General features: G+C 33.1%; 1 protein-coding gene across 4 annotated transcripts in view; it reads right to left on the bottom strand.

Moving 5' to 3' along the window:
- The window catches only part of SNTG1 (syntrophin gamma 1), an 813,219-nt gene that overhangs the window by 167,539 nt on the left and 626,641 nt on the right, over positions 1-19,039 (bottom strand). For all 4 annotated transcript variants that reach the window (XR_005380942.1, XM_038579273.1, XM_038579274.1 and 1 more), the window contains 2 exons: positions 17,723-17,853; positions 3,707-3,836 (listed from right to left, as the gene is read on the bottom strand). Coding sequence is in view for 3 of the 4 variants with exons in the window: in XM_038579273.1 (XP_038435201.1) it covers positions 3,707-3,836; positions 17,723-17,853 (261 nt within the window). In the remaining variant the exon portion in view is untranslated. The remainder of the gene's footprint in view (positions 1-3,706; positions 3,837-17,722; positions 17,854-19,039) is intronic.

The raw sequence follows: 19,039 nt of genomic DNA, 5'->3' as shown, positions 1-19,039 counted from the left end.
AATTATTTAATATGATGTGATCATGGAATAAAAATTAATAACTTTCTAGCGATACTTGATCATGTATTTAGTAACGTAATAAAGGTTAGAAAAAGGAATTTTAAAAGTATTAATTGTTTTTTACAATTCATGAGTTTTACCTTTACAAGTCTATTCAAGTCTACTTTACCCAAAATAATAGAAAATGCCTAATAGAGCTGGTTTAAGCCTGCTGGAACCTAACTGTAGCCTCTGCCATTCCTTCCTTTCCAATGTGTGAGCATATTGTTTAAGTAGAATGAATGGGCTTCTGTGCAAGCATGGTTTTAAGGCAAATCCCTGCAGTATCTTCTTCTACTCTATGCCATTTACTAAAGTGCACTGTCAATATTTTGAAGTCACCTTGAACAGTGTTAAATTGAAATAGTAACTGTTTGTTTAAATATTTTTAACCATTATTTTCAATGACCTTCTGGAAAAAGAATGTTTTTGGATAGCAAATACAATGGGATTTCCACATAAAACAGGTATGAAAATACCCCTATTAAACAAAATTATTACTGATGGAAATCAGTGACCAAAGAATTAGCAAATGGTTAACATATCACTCAAGTAATTCTAGTATACAGCTTTTGTTTTGTTTGCTTTCTTTTAATCTTCTATATATCTTCTATATATATTCTATAATTACTTCAATTGCTAAAATATGATTCAGTATTAAAAAGTTTCTATGAGATTTTAATATTTCTTTTTTCTTCTAGTCATTATGATTACATATATGTTTTATTTCATTTCAATAATATGATTTTTGTTTTTACTTTTTAACATAATTATATGCATTTTCCAGATGATCTTGTTTTCTTTCTTTTTTTTTTTTAAAGATTTATTTATTTATTCATGATAGACATAGAGAGAGAGAAAGAGGCAGAGACACAGGAGGAGGGAGAAGCAGGCTCCATGCACCGGGAGCCTGACGTGGGATTCGATCCCGGGTCTCCAGGATCGCGCCCTGGGCCAAAGGCAGGCGCCAAACCGCTGCGCCACCCAGGGATCCCTGGTTTTCATATTATGTCTATTCATGCTAATCTCTTGAGTTAAATTTCCTGAGATATCTAAATATTTTCCTTTTTGAGTCTATTAATAGCAGGTAAACTGTTCAGAATTATACTTCCAAAAGCTTGCACATCCTCACAGTATTTGAAGATATAGAGAAAAAAAAAACTTCTATGTCCTTCTGCAAAGTATTATTTCTATCTTTTCTAGAATAAAAAAATTAAGAGAACTAGAATGATCTGACAAAACTCATCTAAACAAAACTCATCCAGCTGCTCTCAATCTGTATCATTTCTTTCTTCATATGAACCAACCATATCAATGGTATCATCAGGGAAGCCACTGATCCTCATGAAAGTCAATCTAACTTTCACATATGATTATTATGCCCAATGACCTTTCAACATTTATGTAGCACTATAAGGAAGGTGGGAGTTTGTTGCTATCATAATACTTTTGAGTGAGAACTGATTACAAAATGAAAAGGACATGCAGTTAGAATGTGATTACAAAGGTACGTAAGAACAATTAGACAACTTTAGTAGAACAGCATTATCATACTAGACATATGGATCTCTCAGTATAGGATAATAAAGTCTGCTTTCCTCTCTTGTGGTAAGTACTCATCACAAGAGTGAAAAACAAGCAGTAAAATCTGGCTTGTTTTTCTCTGGCTACAGAGATAGAAACATTTGCATCTTCATTTTCTTCTCATATGCTTGTCTTCTGGGTCCCAGCGTTCTAACTAAATATATATTCCAAAGAAACAGTTTTCATAAGAATGTTCCTAGGATATGGGGTCAATGTAAATTTGGATGTAGTAAGAGAAAAAAATTGATTTAAAATTTAACATTCTGTTCTTTTAAAAATACTTTTTTTTTTCTCACAAACATAAGATCTTGGCTCAGTTCTTAGGCATTCTAATTATTGTATATAATGAAATAAAAAGTCAGTACTTTCATAGTACTTTATCCCTAGAAACATCCCTAAAAAAGATGTCAAGAATGAGGAAAGGCATGATCCTCAGAGAACACCTCTTTCTTTCTTTCTTCTTTCTTTCTTTCTTTCTTTCTTTCTTTCTTTCTTTCTTTCTTTCTTTCTTTCTTTCTTCTTTCTTTCTTTCTTTCTTTCTTTCTTTCTTTCTTTCTTTCTTTCTTTCTTTTCTTTCTTTCTCTTTCTTTCTTTTTCTTCTTCTTTCTTCTCTTTCTTTCTTTCTCTTTCTTTTCTTTTTTTTTGCCTGTCTTAAATCTCTTATCACCTTCTGAATTCCTATATGATGAAACCAAGAGCTGGCAAAGACTGGTGTTGTAGAGTGTCACTTCTGCTCAAGTGAGGTGTGCTCAGGCCAGGCATCCTTGTTGGGTGACATCCCTTGGCAAGACATGGTGTATCTGTACCCATTTAGACATCATGAAAAAAAGTTGCTTCCCTTCATTAGTACCACAATGAGACATAATTTCACATGTACCAAATAACCAAAATTTAAAAAGACATAATGATGCCAAGTATTGAGGTGATCCGTAGAAAGAGACCCACAGCCATAGAGTGAAAAGAAAAAACTGGACAGCCATCTGAAAAACATTTGGCATTACCAAGAAGTGCTGAACATGCACGTGTCCCATCCCTAGCAGTTCCACTCATAGGCAATCCCTTCAAAATGACACGTGCATCACCTTGCTCTTTCCTAGATTTCAAAGCAAAATCTGTGCAAAGATACTTGGATCTGTAGGGTCATTCATGTGAGGAGAGTTTTGTATTCATGAGTTGGAGAAAGAGTTACATATTTATGCTTGACCGTTTACATAATAGATCTCCGAACTTTCCTTGGGGCTGAAATACTCAAACGAGGCATAGAATTGTATTTGGAGGAGTATATTAAGACAAAAGTATGCATGGTATCTAGTATTGTCTTTGAAACAGAGTAATCTTTCATTAAGATCAAATAATCCTTAATGATCTATGTCAGTACTCAATGAAGTGATGTTTATAATTTTGCATATTTTGTTAGACTATACTTCTGCTAGAAGTAAGGACTGAATAAGAATAGTGATAGTGAGAAGATAAAGATAATGAAGAAATCGGAGTGGGAAAGAAAGGTTGGAGTAGAACAATAGAGAAAATGTAGAGAAGCCATTCCTTGTAATACAGACATGTCTCTAAGGGGTGAGTTGCTGGATTGCACAATGCATCTTTTGATTATTCCTGTGCCAGCATCGTCCTAGGTGGGACCTTCAGTCTGCATGCTCTTTCACCCTCTCTTCTTCCACGATAGAACAGTTCCAGCTACAATTCTAAAATCACTAATGGAAACTCAAAAATGCTGTCTTGAAATTCAGTACTGCTTTAGTTCAGAATACTTTTACTTATATATAGACATATGTCTAGTCATTACATGGTAAATATTTCTACTTATTTAACTCACGTTGAGGGTTTATCATGTTTGTGAATGAAAACTTAAATGTGTAAGTATTCTAGAACTTATACATTGGGCTAAAACTCTCAAGATAAAGTGATTTTCTTTAAATAAGTATTCCAGAATAGTTGTCATAATGGTTATAAAGTGGCTCACTCTTAGGTAAACACCAAGTTGTTGTTGTAAAGTTACATATATGCTGAAGAAATTTAACACAGCTGAGAAACTCTATGACCAGATATCCCTTGAATCACTACTTACATTGTGCTTTGTGAGGTTTGAAATATTAGTTGCTATTGCTTGTAGCCAGTCAATACAGTCTTCAGCAGAGAGGCACTGAATAATCCCACTGCAGACCCCGTCCACAGCAATGACTTGGAAAGCATTCTGCCTGCAGACATGTCAAAACAAATCAGATCAAACCTCATCTCATTTATCTATTTGCAACTTGAAATAGTATCATTGAAAGCTGTTTTTTTACACAATGCTAATACAGCTTCAAATTCATATTTGCTTATTTCTCTTTATAAATATCTGGTTTTTTTTAAGATTTTATTTATTTATTCATAAGAGACACAGAGAGAGAGAGAGAGAGGCAGAGACGTAGGCAGGAGAAGCAGGCTCCACGCAGCTAGCCCGATGTGGGACTCGATCCCAGGACTCCAGGATCACCCCCTGGGCCAAAGGCAGACACTCAACTGCTGAGCCACCCAGGCATCCCAATATCGCTGTTTTTAAATGGAACACTAAGGATAAACTAAGGCAAGGTATAATTTTGAATTACTAGAAAGTGTCTTGAGATTCAGATAAATTCGGAGATTTGAGTTGTAAAATATATATTATGTAAATGGAAAAATATCTAAGATATTTTAGAGGTATTTTCCCAGTTTACCAGAAAAATATACATATTAGTTTATTTATTACTTTGGTTGACATCATCTCTTCTTTATGTTTTTCAGTGCATTTTCTGATTGACAACGGAAAGATCACCAAAAAAGACATGCAAAAATTAAACATCATGTGTAAAATCACCTAATCATCAGCTGCAGCATTTTGTTAGTTGCAAATCATGTTTAACCTCAGTTTATTCCTCTCTCAAAGACGGTTTGGACAAGAGGTTCATAGCTCCTCCTCAGGTCTAAATTTTTTCTGAATTTATGTGCATGTTGTGCATTTCAGTAACAACCAAACTTTAAATTCCAATGGCCAGTATAAATATCCTTTGGTCATTTGTTAATTTGTTGTTGTGGTTGCTAGAGAAATCAAATGATGCCATCCTAAATTGTTTACCAAAGTGCTATAGACTTCAAACTGGCTCCCTACAGCTTTAATGATTTTTTTTCTGTATCAAGTTCTTGCAAATTTAGATATGAGCTAAACGGACAAGAATTGATAAAATTTTCAAAATGAATGGAAGCTAGCAAAATGGCTTGGGCTTGAGAATTACTCTGTTGTGTAACATTATACATTTTGGAAATGCACAAACTACATTTAAATCTCAGCTACTTATGAAGAAATAGAAAAGTTCTGTAGGTCAGCTTTCAAAGGCTTTATAAATTATACAAATTTGTATCTTTTTCTCTTAATAAATACCTTTTCTGTCTTCTGCATTTTGTAACGAGGGCTATGTGGATAGTAGGGATGATTTCACTTCTCCCATCAGAGAAAGTAGACCCCACAGAGTACAATGTTTGCCTCAACTCCAGCACCTGTGTCACGCTGCCTTCCCGTGACACTAGTGCATACATAGCTCATACGTGGAAGCATGCTAAAGCTTTCACTTTTAAGGCACTCTGCATCCAAGTTATTAATATTTTTAGAGAAATCTGCTCTTATACCCTTCACCAAGTCCTTTCAACTGACAACAGAGAAGTGTTCAAATATACTTTTTTTTCCTCTTAAAAATACATGAAAAAAAACTTAGAAAGTACAACTATTGTCTGTCTCTTTGAAGTAACATTCTTTTGAATTTGTGACAAGAAAAAATATGTATAGCGAAAAGAATATTGTAACTTCATGTCTTTCTTAGCTTTAATTTTGATACTCAGCAGTGAGGAAGACATTTAAAATATCCAGAGTTCAACCATCCATGGAAAATGAGAACTAATTTGAGTTTAGTAATATACATTTCTTTCTGCTCTCTGATGATCATAACCATTTCTTCATGTATCATAAGTTAAAGCATGTCCTGAACATATTTGTCCTGTTTTAAATGAATCATGGCAGTTTCTGGTATTTTTAGCTGATTAAAGTTAATATGCTTAGATCAAATTTGCAATCTCTGTAAACATATACATTACACAGTCTCTGGAAAGAATAATTCCGAGGGACTAATCATTTATAAATCCAGGCATATACGTTAACATATATCACTTTTCACATTCAGTTTAAACTTTCCAGGTTGATTTAATGAAAACCCCTTAATGAATGTAAGTGAAATACTTAACCAGTTTCTTTGCTTACATATGACCTCTTGCAAAATAGGCTGATCATTAGGGTTATAGTATGGGTCATATTTCTTCCTCTGCTATTAAATAAATGAGAGTATTAACAAATTAGTCCATTTAGTTGGGACACAATTTTCTCTATAGGAAAATGAGAATAATCTACTTTATAGATTTAACAAGTATTTATGGAGTAACTGATGAGATCCAGATAACTTTCACATATCCCTGAAGCTCCATGAATAACTTTACTCTGAATAATCTATTAATATGTAATCTTGACTGTAATATTTGTGAATGTTTAGTGAACTTATTGCTTCTTTAGGCACTTAGCAAGAAGTATAGTGCTTTTGCTTTCATTTTTAGCTTTTAGAAAATGTATTTCTCTGATTAGAGATAATCAGGAAAGTAAATATTTTTCATTTTGTCTTATTTGATGGTATATGTTTTGAAATCAATAGACTACATTATCCATATTTCGCATTGTGAGACATTAAACTTTAACAATATTTGTAGTAGCCCTGAAAATACTCAAACACAGTTTTGATTCTTAATATACACACGTAGGCACACACAGTTGCTGAAAAAAGAGTTACAGTATTAGAATTAAATAACCTGAAGCTTCAATTTCAGATTATTTTTTCCACTACAAAGTCATTGGAAAAGATTTGATTTAGTAACACCTTTTTAAAATGGAATTTAGATGAAGAGAAGAAGGGGAAAGCATGTAGATAGGAGATAGATAATCCAAAACCACGTATCATCAGCATGTTAGGAGAAATGTGGGCTATTTGGCTTAGACAGTGTGCATGTGAGAAGTGGCAAGTCACGAAGTGGGCAATAAACTAAAGTCTAATCATTAAGAGCTTTGCAAAGCATGTTAGTATTTCTACCTAATCCTGAAAGTCAGAGGGAGCCATGGAAACATTCAAACATTAGAATGAAAGGCTCATGTTTGTATTTTAGAGAGAGAGAGAGCTCTGTGGTGGTTAAAGATGGGGAAAATGAAAAAACGAAGAGGGCATTGCAGTACCCAAGATGAACAAAGATAAGAGTCTGTTTTGAGATAGTGGCTTAATGTTTAATGTGTACATAGGAGAGAACTCAGATGGTATTGAAAATAGGCCGTTTAATTGATTTGGTTAGTAATTATTTAAGAAAGTGATCCTTTCTCAAAAAAGTCTAAAATCCACTTAGGTTAGTGATTCCAGCAATTTACTCTATTTCTTGTTGAGTTCAATTCACATTCACCAGGTTCAGGATCATTTCTGCACTGGGCTTCCTATCATGGTTGACTGCCTCATCACAGCTTTTATTGTTCAGGCTCAAAACCTAATCTTTTTGGTAAGGTATATGAGGAGCTCTTCCAAACTATTTTGTTACCTATTTTCTAAAGTTTAAATCACCAATTTATTTCATGATTTGAAACACAATAACTCATAATTCTCTAAATAAGCCCTGCGATTTTATGTCCTCTATATTTCCCCTCCCCAGTATTCCCTTTGTCTGAAAACACCCTTCTATCCCACTCCATTTATTATCTGCAATGATATTGCAAACAATTTTACATAACATTCTGACCTCTAATTTTTCTTTGTGTAAAATAAAGATAACAATATTTGTCCTTTGTATCTTGGATTTTTAAGACGTTTTTAAAGACTAGGCTTAGGTTCACAGGAAAATTGAGGGGGAAGAACAGAGATTTCCAATATACTCCTTGACTCCACCCATGTGCAGCCTTCCCTATTATCAACATTCCCCAGCTGGAATGGTACATTTGTTATCATTGAACCTACATTGACACATTATTAGTATTCGAAGTCCATAGTTTACATTAGGGTTCACTCTTGGTGTTCTGTATTCCTTGGGTTTGGACAAATGTATGATGGCATGTATGTATCATTATAATATCATACAGAGTATTTTCATTGCCTTAAATATCCTCTCTGCTCAGCTTCTTAATTTATTCCTCTACCTGTCCCTCCATATCCCTACCCCTGAAATCACTGATCTTTTTACTGCCTCCATACTTTTATCTTTTCTAGAATGTCATATGGTTGGAATCATTCAGTATGCAGCCATTTTAGACTGACTTTTTCTATTTGGTATATGCATTTATGGTTCTCCCATATCTTTTCATGACTTGATAGTTCATTTCCTTTTAGTTATGAATAATATTCCATTACATGGAATATACAGTTTATCCATTCAGCTATTGAAGGATATCTTGCTTCTAAGTTTTGGCAATTATGAATAAAGCTTATATAAACTTCTGTGTGCAGGTTTTGAATGTACAAAATGCACTGGGTGCAGTTTTGTCTCCTTTGGGTAAATACCAAGAAATATGATTACTGGATCACATGGTAAGAGTCATGTTTAGTTTTGTAGGAAACTGCTGGATGACTTCCAAAGTGTCTGGACCAAGTATCTGAATTCTCATCAACAGTGAATGAGAATTTTTACTGCCCCATACCTCCTTCAGCATTCAGTGTTGTCACTGTCTGGGTTTTGGTCATTTTAATAGGTATGCTGGTATCCCACTGTTGTTTTAATTTACATTTCCCTGATAACATATGATGTGGGGCATCTTTTCATACATTTACTTGCCATCTGCATGTTTTCTTTGGCGAGGTGTCTGTTAAGGTTTTGGTCTATTTTTTTTTTATTTGGTTAGGCTGTTTTCTTATTGTTGAGTTTCTTTCTTTCTTTCTTTCTTTCTTTCTTTCTTTCTTTCTTTCTTTCTTTCTTTCTTTCTTTCTTCTTCTTTCTTTCTCCTTTCTTTCTTTTTCTTTCTTTCTTATTCTTTCATTTTTTTCTTTTTGTATAATAATCCTTTATCAGATGTCTTTGCAAATCTTTTCTCCCAGTTCATAGCTTATTTTCTCATTCTACTGACATTATCTTTTGTAGAATGTAAATTATTAATTTTAATGGAGTCTAGCTTATCAGTTCTTTCTTTCATAGATCATGCTTTCAGTGTTATATCTAAAACCATCAGCACACCCAAATTTATCCATGTTCTCACCTATGTTATCTTCTTGCAGTTTCATAATTTTGTGCTTAACATTTAGGTCTCTGACCTATTTGAGGTTAATTTTGATGAAGGGTATAAGGTCTATTTCTAGATTCATTATTTTGCATATGGATGTCAGTTGTTCTAGCATCATTTGTTGAGAAGATTCTTTTCTCCATTGTATTATCTTTGCTTCTTTGTCAACCTCAGATGCCTGCATTTATGAGAGTCTATTTCTGGACTCTTTATTCTGCTCTATTGATCTATTTGTCTAGTATTTTGCAGTGCCACATTGTCTTGATTATTCCAGCCCTTACTAAGTCTTTTTTTTTTTAAGATTTTATTTATTTATTCATGAGAGACATACAGAGAGAGAGAGAGAGAGAGAGAGAGAGAGGCAGAGACACAGGTAGAGGGAGAAGCAGGCTCCATGCAAGAAGCTCAATGGGGGACTTGATCCAGGATCCTGGGATCATGCCCTGAGCTGAAGGCAGACATTCAACCACTGAGCCACCCAGGCATCCTGTCCCACCTTTGCTAAATCGTAAAGTCAGATAGTATCAGTCCTCTAACTGTTCTTGTTCGTCAATATTATGTTGGTTATTCTGGAGCTTCTGACTCTTGCAAAATAAATCACAAAATAACTAGCTAGGATTTTGATTGGGATTGCACTGAATCTAAAGATCAAGTTAGGAACAATTGACATTTTGACAATATCAAGATTTCCTATACATGACCGTAGACTATCTATCCATTTATTTAGTTTTCCTTTGATTTTGTTCACCAGAGTTTTATAATTTTCCTCCTACAGATCAACATTTCATTTATTTGGATGCTAGTGTAAATGACATTGTATTTTCTTAAAGATTTTATTCATTTATTCATGAGAGACACAGTGAGAGAAGTAGTGACATAGGCAGAGGGAGAAACAGGCTCCCCACAGGGACCCTGAGGCAGGACTCCATCACAGGATCCTGGGATCACAACCTAAGCCAAAGGCAGACACTCCACCACTGAGCCACCCAGGTGCCCCTGGCATTTCATTTTAGATATTAAATTCCCATTCTCATTACTGATATATAGGAAAGTGATTAACTTTTGCCTATTAACCTTGTATTCTGCATATGTGCTATTATCACTTATTAGTTAAAGAAATTTTTTTGTCAACTTTTCTGATTTTCTACATAGGTTATCAAACCATTTGTAGTCAAATATTTTTATTCCTTCCTAATCTGTATGCCTTTTATTTTCTTTCCTTTATTTTGGCAATCCATTGCTTTTGATAACTTGAGAGTTGATTGTCATTCAAGACAGTTCCACTGTCTGACTTAAATTCTGGCATTTCTGTTATTTGACTATAATCTTTTCCTTAAATCACCACTTATTTATTTTTTTCCATTTTTTTCTAAACCCTTCTAATTGTCTTTGTCCATAAATCTATTCAGCATATACTTATATGCTTCCCTAGACTGAATTCCCTGTTCATCCATATCAATTATGTGAGGTTTTTTCTCATAATTTTCTGCCATTTTGATCTCCAGCTGTTTCTACCATATGAATTCATATTTCTACCATATGACTCCCAATACAATTGTTATCTGGGAATCAGGATCCTAGTACTTCTGATCTACTTTGACATCTTTCTACCCTCACTGCAGCCAGCATTATATATATTGCAGATTCACTCACTTATCCAGCAGTCATCTTACTTATCTTACACAACTAAGTTTAACAAATAAGTTTATTCCTTATTCATTTTTTCAAATTCCCATATATACTCAAGTTCTATCCTTCTCTGGTACCAGAAAATGTTAAAATGTAATTGTTAGGCTTGTATATCTTAAGGAAGTTATGACACTTTCTCCCTTAACCCCACAGTACCACTGTATAAGAACAAGAATTAGGGACACCTGGGTGGCTCAGTGGTTGAGCATCTATCTTTGCTCAGGTTGTGATCCCGGGGTTCTGGGATCAAGTCCCACATTACACTCTCCCACAGGGAGCCTGCTTTTCCCTCTGCCTATGTCTCTGCCTTTCTGTGTCTCTCATGAGTAAATAAATAAAATCTTAAAACAAAAAGGAACAAACGTTAGAGGGGGTAATGGAGAAGGCATGATTGCCAGTTGATCCTCAAGCTAGACCCGGCTATTGCAGGATCCTCATCACCTGCTCTGTCCTCAGAATGTACATTCTGCCTACCATTTCCACAGTGAGAGCTGTTCCAAGGACATCACCTTGAAAGAATAAGGTGCTCTTGAAACCATCTGGATGGTATACATAACTGAACCTAATTAAAGCTTCTTCTTTTTTGTTTTTTTTTTTTAAGATCTTATTTGTGACCCTGAGAACATGATCTGAGCTGAAATCAAGAGTCAGATGCTTAATCAACTGAGCCACCAAGGCACCCCTGTCAATATTCTTCTTATAACCAACTATTTATCAATTTAATTCACTCCAAAAATTATCGTACCCTGTCACTCCAAAATTAATGGGTTTCTGAGTCCTTTCAGTATTTCTTTTCTGTAGTTGATACAATCAACTACTTTCTTCACCTTAAACCCTGCTTACAATAGATTCCGTTTTTATAGGATTATAGTCAGTCTTTCTCCCCCACCTACTTACTCCTTTTCTATTTCATACTATCACCTGTTTTACTTCCTCCTGGGATCCCCCAAACTATACATTTCTAAAAAGTCCCATTCTTCAATGAGCAACAATGAATTGAGTGTTTCTTATGAGTTAGATTCATATTTGTCTCCATCATTAGAATTCATTTTACAATATTCTCCATTTCTCACAATCACCATCCTTCTTGCTCTCTGTTCAGGTATTAAACTTCATCCACAGGTGCCAAAAAAAAAAAAAAAAAAAAACCAATTCATATGTCCTCACCTCAGGAGAAAAAGGCTGAGCACTCTTGGAAAGGCACTAGGGATTCTGCTGTCATTGGAATTTTCTAAAAGTAATAGTGCAAATCAGTAGATTTTATTTCAACACTACTGATTTTCATACTGTTTGAAAAGCATGCAGTAGGTGATACCACTACTCAATTATACATATAACGTTTTAATATTCATTTTTCATATAGGGAAAATTAAGCTTAGCAATTAAAAAATAGCCAAAATTCCCAGAATCTCTACTCCCATTCTAATAACCTAACACTTCAATGCTCTGCAATATTATGACACTTCAGAATTGAAATTCGATATATATTTCTAAATTAAGGTCATTATCATAGATGAACATAAACTTCTATCACTGAAAAAAATATTGTGATGTTTAAATTCATACCTACACAATAGTATATGACAATAACACATCTTTGTTGCAATTAAATATAAGAGGTAATTTATCACTAAAATTAAAATTACAGGCCTTGTGAAAACCAACCAAAGAATAACATCCTAGGTTTTGAAACCAACATAAGTAATTTCCTATATTTGCCATCATGGGCCAGTAATTTATCCGTTTATTTATTTATTTATTTCTCCTCACTGATGCAACTGCCTCTGTCCTTTAAGCTCTTTCAGGGAAAGAACCAAACACAACACCTCCTACTTACAGACATTAAATCAATATTTATTGAGTGAATGAATGAACAATAAATTAGCTCTTGAATCTGAATTGCTGTGCAATCCACTCTGAATAGTGCTATGTTTATAACTGCTTATTACTGTAATATTTATTGAGTGTAATTAATTCAATTGCTAAAAGCTGTTGATGTATTGCTGTGCCATAAAAATAAAAATGTGGGGAGTCATCTGGACTCATGCAAACAATTTCTTTTCTCTCATAAATTGTTTTAACTAAGTGATTCTACATCATCTGCCTGTGTAATTTTTTTTAAGTAAAAAGAAAACAAATATATGCATTTAAAAATATGTTGTTAATAAAATTATTAAGAGAGTTCTGAAAGTGGAAGAAAATAAAACCAAAAGAAAGAAAGAAAAACAGGAAGATTAAATGTGGGATATATATGAAGAGTTATATGAAAATAACATAATTTCTTGAGGAATTTAAAATACATATATAATTATTATCATATCAGAAATATGTCCAAAGATAGAAAGGAATAAAAGAATTAAAGCATTCTGAGTTTCTAGCATTTTCTGAAAAGACAACATTAGTAAATTGTATTAAACTGTATGATGCTATCATCTGAGTGTTTATCTCCCCGCTGCCCTCACCCCCAAAATTTATATATTGAAATCTTAATGACCAACATGAGAGCAATAATAGGTGGAAATTTTGGGAGATGCTTAAATCATGAAAGTGGAGCTTTCATGATTGGGATTAGTGTATTATAAAAGAGATTTAGAGAAATCCTTAGCCTTTCCACTTTATATGGACATAGAGAGAAGACGACTGATATGAATAAGGAAGATCACTTTCATCAGAGAACTCTACCATCATAGTATCTTAATCTTGGACTTCCAGTATCCAGAACTATAAGAAATAAATTTCTGTTGTTTATAAATGACCCATTTTGTTATCGCAGTCTGAATGGACTTAGTCTCAGTCTTTCCTTAGTCTTAGGACTTATGGACTTATGGACTAAGACATATGGTATAATGTTTAGGTAATAACTAGAACAAACAAAAAAGTATAAACTTAAATATATATATTATATATATGTATATAAAAGGAAATAAAAACAATAATTTTTAATTATTGTCAAAAACACCTTAACAAATTAAGGGAAATAAAATACAAAAATACAAAAAAACAATGTTTTGAGATATAGAACTTTAGCTTGAATGTAAATAAAATTCTCAAATCTCAATAGTAAAAATAAACAAAAAAACAAAAAATAAGTTAATTATAATATAATAAAAAAAATTTCACCAAAAAGGATTTTGTGTGACAAAGAAGCACATGAAAAGATGTTTAATATCATTAGGATACACAAATTCAGGTCAATAATATATTGCTAAATACCTATCAGAATGTAGACTAAAAAGACAGCAATGACACCAAATACTGCCAAAGATGTAGAGAAACTGGATCACTCATACAATGCTGGTTGGAATGTAGAATTGTACAACCACTCTAAAAAACAGTATACCTGTTTCTTACAAAAGTAAATATGTCATTAGCATACAACTCAACAATTGAGCTCTTGAGCATTTAACCAAAAAAATGAAAGAGTATATTCATGTAAAAACATACATAAATTTTCATAGCATCTTAATTTAAAATAGTCCCGAACTGGAACAACCTAGATATCCTTCAAGGGGTGAATATTTTTAATGTGGTATATCCGTACCATGGAATGCTATTAGAAATTTAAAAACAATGGACAATTGAAAAATGCAACTACTTGGAAGAATTATTAGAGAATTATGCTGAGTAAGAAAATTCAATCCAAAAAAAAAAAAAAAAAAGAAAATTCAATCCATTAAGGTTACATAATGTAAGATTTCATTTATATAGTATTCTTAAAATGACATAATAATAGAGATGAAGAAAAAATTAATAAATTGTCAGAGGTCAGGGACATACATGCTGGAGGGGAAGGATATTGGAATGGTTATAGAAGGGCAACTGGAAGGTTCTTATGGTTTTCATGAAATTGTTCTTGCTTGTGATTGTGATGGTGGATAAAAGACTGTGAATACGAGAAAAAATTCTATACAACTATACACTCACACATTCACACATATGAAATCTGAATGAGTGGTGAAATCCACTCTTATCTATTTCCTGAATGTGGTATGGTACTATAGTTTTGTAAGAAGTTACCATTTGGGAAATGGATAAGGGGTAATCAGAATCTTTATATTATTTCTTACAATTGCATGTGAAAATACAATTATCTCAAGATAAAATATTTAATTGTAAAAAACAAAAACCTAAAGTGTTGAATAGAAAAAAATACTAAGATGATAGATATAATCCCAAGTATAATAGTAATTACAAGTACTAGACTAAATAATCCAAGTGGAAGATTAAGATTAAGTTATTTTGGATGTAAAAAGAGAAATAAAAGAAAAATAGATTTAGCTCAGAGAAGACACATTTTGTAGAGTAAGACTAATAAAAGTTGAAAGACATGGATAAAAGAATATATAATGTAAATATTAGCTAATAGATATTTGGTGTAATTCTCAAAAGCAAGAAACAATTTCAGAGATATAGAACATTTCATAATGATAAGTAGGTTATACATAAAAAAGTCATAAATCTATAAATTTATTTATATCCAATAATATAAAATTAAATGTATACAGCAAATATTGACACACTACAAGGAGAAACACACAAAGTCACTATCATAGTAGGAGACTGAAAAGCACCTTTCTCAATATCTCATACAATAAACAAAAATACCAATAATGATACAGAGGTTTAGAATACTTAATGAACAAATATAATCTAGTTGAAATATGTATGATACCTCACTAAAGAAAATGACAATACTCTTAAATGCATATGGAACATTTGGAACTATTCATACACTGGATGAAATTAAGTCTCAACAAGTATCAAAGGCTTGAAATTATTTTGCATGAAATTATACTAGAAAGCAACAACAAAAGAGACAATTAGAAAAATCCCAAAATATTTTTGAAATTCTGCAATATACTTTTAGATAGTCCTTGAGTCAAAGAAGTAATTATAACAAAAATTAGAAAATATAATTAAATAAATACTTTTTAAAAACCTCATGAATATCAATTTTTGTGGACTTCCAATTCTGGCTAAGAAAGAGTAGTCCAATTCCTCTCAAATGCTCCCCAAGGCAACTAATGAACCTTGGACATAATCCAACAACAGGTATAGATAACGCTTGAAAGTAAAAAAAACAAGGCTAATTGCCTAGAGATTTTTGGACTTGAGGAATGACAAGGTAGTAAGTCTTATGGGTTTACTTATTGCCTTCCATACATCCTAGACACTGTGCTCTAGAAGTCTGCAACTCAGAATCACTAACAGCAAGACAAAAAAAGGGGGGGTTCCAAGAAATGTTGTTCTCCCTAATGGACTAGGAAATAAGTCGACTAACCACATTCAATCTTTTTTGGAAACTTGTACTTATCCAATCAAGCATCAATGGAACCACTATCCCCTTCCCCCAGGGTTCAGCCAGGTCAAGCAGGGGAATAATCTTTCACACATCCTCTGATTCCCTTGTCTAGTGGTGTTCAAGGGGCCAAGCAGGAAGCTGATCCTCCATCCCCCACCTAGAAGCAGGCAGTATTCCCTTTCCCCTTGGGGTAATGGCAGTAAAGTCTAGTGGGAAGCTTAACCCCCAATTCTCACCCTGCAGCAATTAAACTGAGTGAGGTGGTATGAGATGGACTTAGTCAGTACTCTGCCTCTCCTCCCATGCTAACCACCATGGCTTAGCAGGAAGCTCTACCTCCACTCCCACCTGTCATCACCAAGGTGAAGTGAGGTGATGGGAGGTGGAAATCCTTGCTCTTAGCTTTCCCTCCATCTCCTCTTCCCTGACAGCAGGATCTCACTATGGAGAGCTGAGCTTCTACCACATTCTGGACATGACAGAACTGAAAAACATATCAACAAAATAAATAAAATCATGCTAAATGGGCTCAGCAACAGAATGGAAACAAGAAAAGATAAAATCTGAGAACTTGAAGATAGATCAATAGAATTTACTCAGTCTTATAGCAGAAGGAAAACTGAAAAACACAAGTATAAATTTTCAGGGATATGTGCAAGAATAATATAAGAGCTAACATTGTATTAACAAAGTGACAGAAGGAGAGAAAAACGAAAATCATAATACCACCTGATAGGGTGCTTGATATATGTAGAAGAAATTAAGATAATTATACTTAAAAAGTAAGGGAGGATTAAGGAATCTAAATGAAAGTAATGTTTCTATACTTCATTTAGTGATAAAACATCAATACCAGCAGTGTGATAAGATATGTATGTATATTGTAGTGTCTTGAGCAGCCACTCAGAAAACTATATCAAATGATATACTCAAACACTATGTAAATAAATCAAGATATAATCCTGAATTTCTGGGTATAGCTAAAGCAGACTTTGTTGGAAATGCAGTTCTGACTACACATATTAGCAAAGGATGTCTGAAAAATCAATGATCAAACCAAAAGTTGGCAAAATATGGCCTACAGACCACATCTTACCTGACATGTTTTTATAAATAAAGTTTTATTAGAACACAGCTATATTCATTCATTTACATATTGTCTATGGCCATTTTCATGAAACAAAGGCAGAATAATTCAATAATTGTGACAGAGACAATAGGCTCACAAAGCCTAAAATATTTACAATACCACTTGTTACAGAGAAGTTTTAGGATATTTAGAATATCAATCTCAAGGAACTATAAGAACAAAAAGTCAAGCCAAAGAATTTAAGAATGAAAACAATCAAGAATAAAGCAGAAATTCATAATTTATAAAACATACACATAATGAAGAGCTTCAGGACATCGCTAATGATTCACACTTATTTAAAAAGATAATATGAGAATATTACCAAGTACATGAAAATAAAGTTTGCTATTTAAATAAACTGTATAATTTCCTTGAGAAAAAGCAACTTACTAAAACTAAGATAAGAGGTAAAAGTAATCACAATAAAACTGTATCTACTAAAGACACTGAATGTATTATAGCAAATTAGTACAGTCAGGGCTTTAACTTAAGGTTTGTGTCATCAGATTCATAAATGTTTTACTGTGTTATACTATTTTTTCATAGTTCTTCTTTCTACTATTAGAAATATGCTGAGAATAAAAAGCATATTATGTTCAAACTTTGGTTGCAGGCCTCTGTGCAATGTACAGAAAATCAGACCCTATTAGCATGAACTCACCGACTCAAATCCGTCCCAGGAACATACTGAGAGAAACGTGAATGAAGCAGCGGGATCAGCCTAAGGTCACACCATCGCTTTTCCCATCTCAAGCCTGGAGATGTTGGCCATGAAGAACATGACAATGTGTCCTGAAAAGAATACAAACAAATCAATATTCTTTTTTTCAGTTCTGTGTTTTGAGTTCCTTTGTCACAAATACTTTTCATTTGGGGGATCATTTTTTTCCCCAAAATAATCAAAAGACATTTATAGACTGCCTCAAAAAGGGATCCATATTCATTGCCACAAAATTCTATAGGAAAGTAAGGAGGGAACCATTAAGATTAAGAATGGTAGAGAAAGCATATGAAAAAAAATGGAGTGGGGAGAAGGGAGAAAAAAATAGAACAATAACAGAACTGAATTCATTCAGGAACAGGAAATATGGGGCAAGCTGTAACTGTAATGAAGTAGTAAGTGACAAATATAAAAATAAGTTGTAGTTCTTTCCATCAGCCAACATTTTCTGAGTATCTGCTAAGCACTAAACAATATTATACAAGTGCTTGTGATTTATCTGTTACTGGTAAATATTTTTGAATAGAATGTATATTCTTATAAAACATTTTTAAAAAACTTTTTAAGGAAATCTGTGTCCATTGTTTTAACTTTATGTTTATATAACGTTTGTATTTTCTTACATTGTTTTAAAGTCATGTTAAATCAACCAGTGCTGGTTTAAAATTACATGTATTTTAACTTTCATTAGAAGTTTGGGTCTTTTTCCTTAAATTTAGAAGAGACAAAAAAAAAAAAAAAGAAGAGACAGATTTGAATAAAATTTGGGCTTTTCACACTTGATGATGATTCACACTTCTTTCATTATTTCAGCTTTACCTAAATATCTCTTCCTGGCAGTAGTACATGTAAAAATGTTTTATTTAAGTTTCCAGGGATTGTAAGGGGCCAAGTCACAATTTGATTTCTTTATATTCTATAGATTTTATAATTTTTGAGTGATGATGTTAGAAGGAGATCCTATTTTAGTCTAGATGTTGAAACTCCATTAGTCTCAATATTATTATTAACATTTTCTATTTTTAAGGATTTTAAGTAATTTCTATACCAAACATGGGACCTGAACCCACAGCCTTGAAATCAAGAATCACATGCTTTACCGACTGAGCCAGGTAGCATCCCTAACATTTTCTTTAAGGTATTAATTTCTTCAAAATTGCTTAGGGGAAAAAACTTCCATTATTTTCACTAAAAGTTGAGTGCTCTTTGGCATTATTATGTTAACTGGTACCAACTGTGCTAATAAAAATCTACTAA

Source organism: Canis lupus, chromosome 29 (assembly GCF_011100685.1).
Source record: "Canis lupus familiaris isolate Mischka breed German Shepherd chromosome 29, alternate assembly UU_Cfam_GSD_1.0, whole genome shotgun sequence".
Classification (NCBI taxonomy): Eukaryota; Metazoa; Chordata; class Mammalia; order Carnivora; family Canidae; genus Canis; species Canis lupus.
The sequence above is the reverse complement of the archived record's forward strand: the minus strand, read 5'-3'. Positions and strand labels throughout refer to the sequence as shown.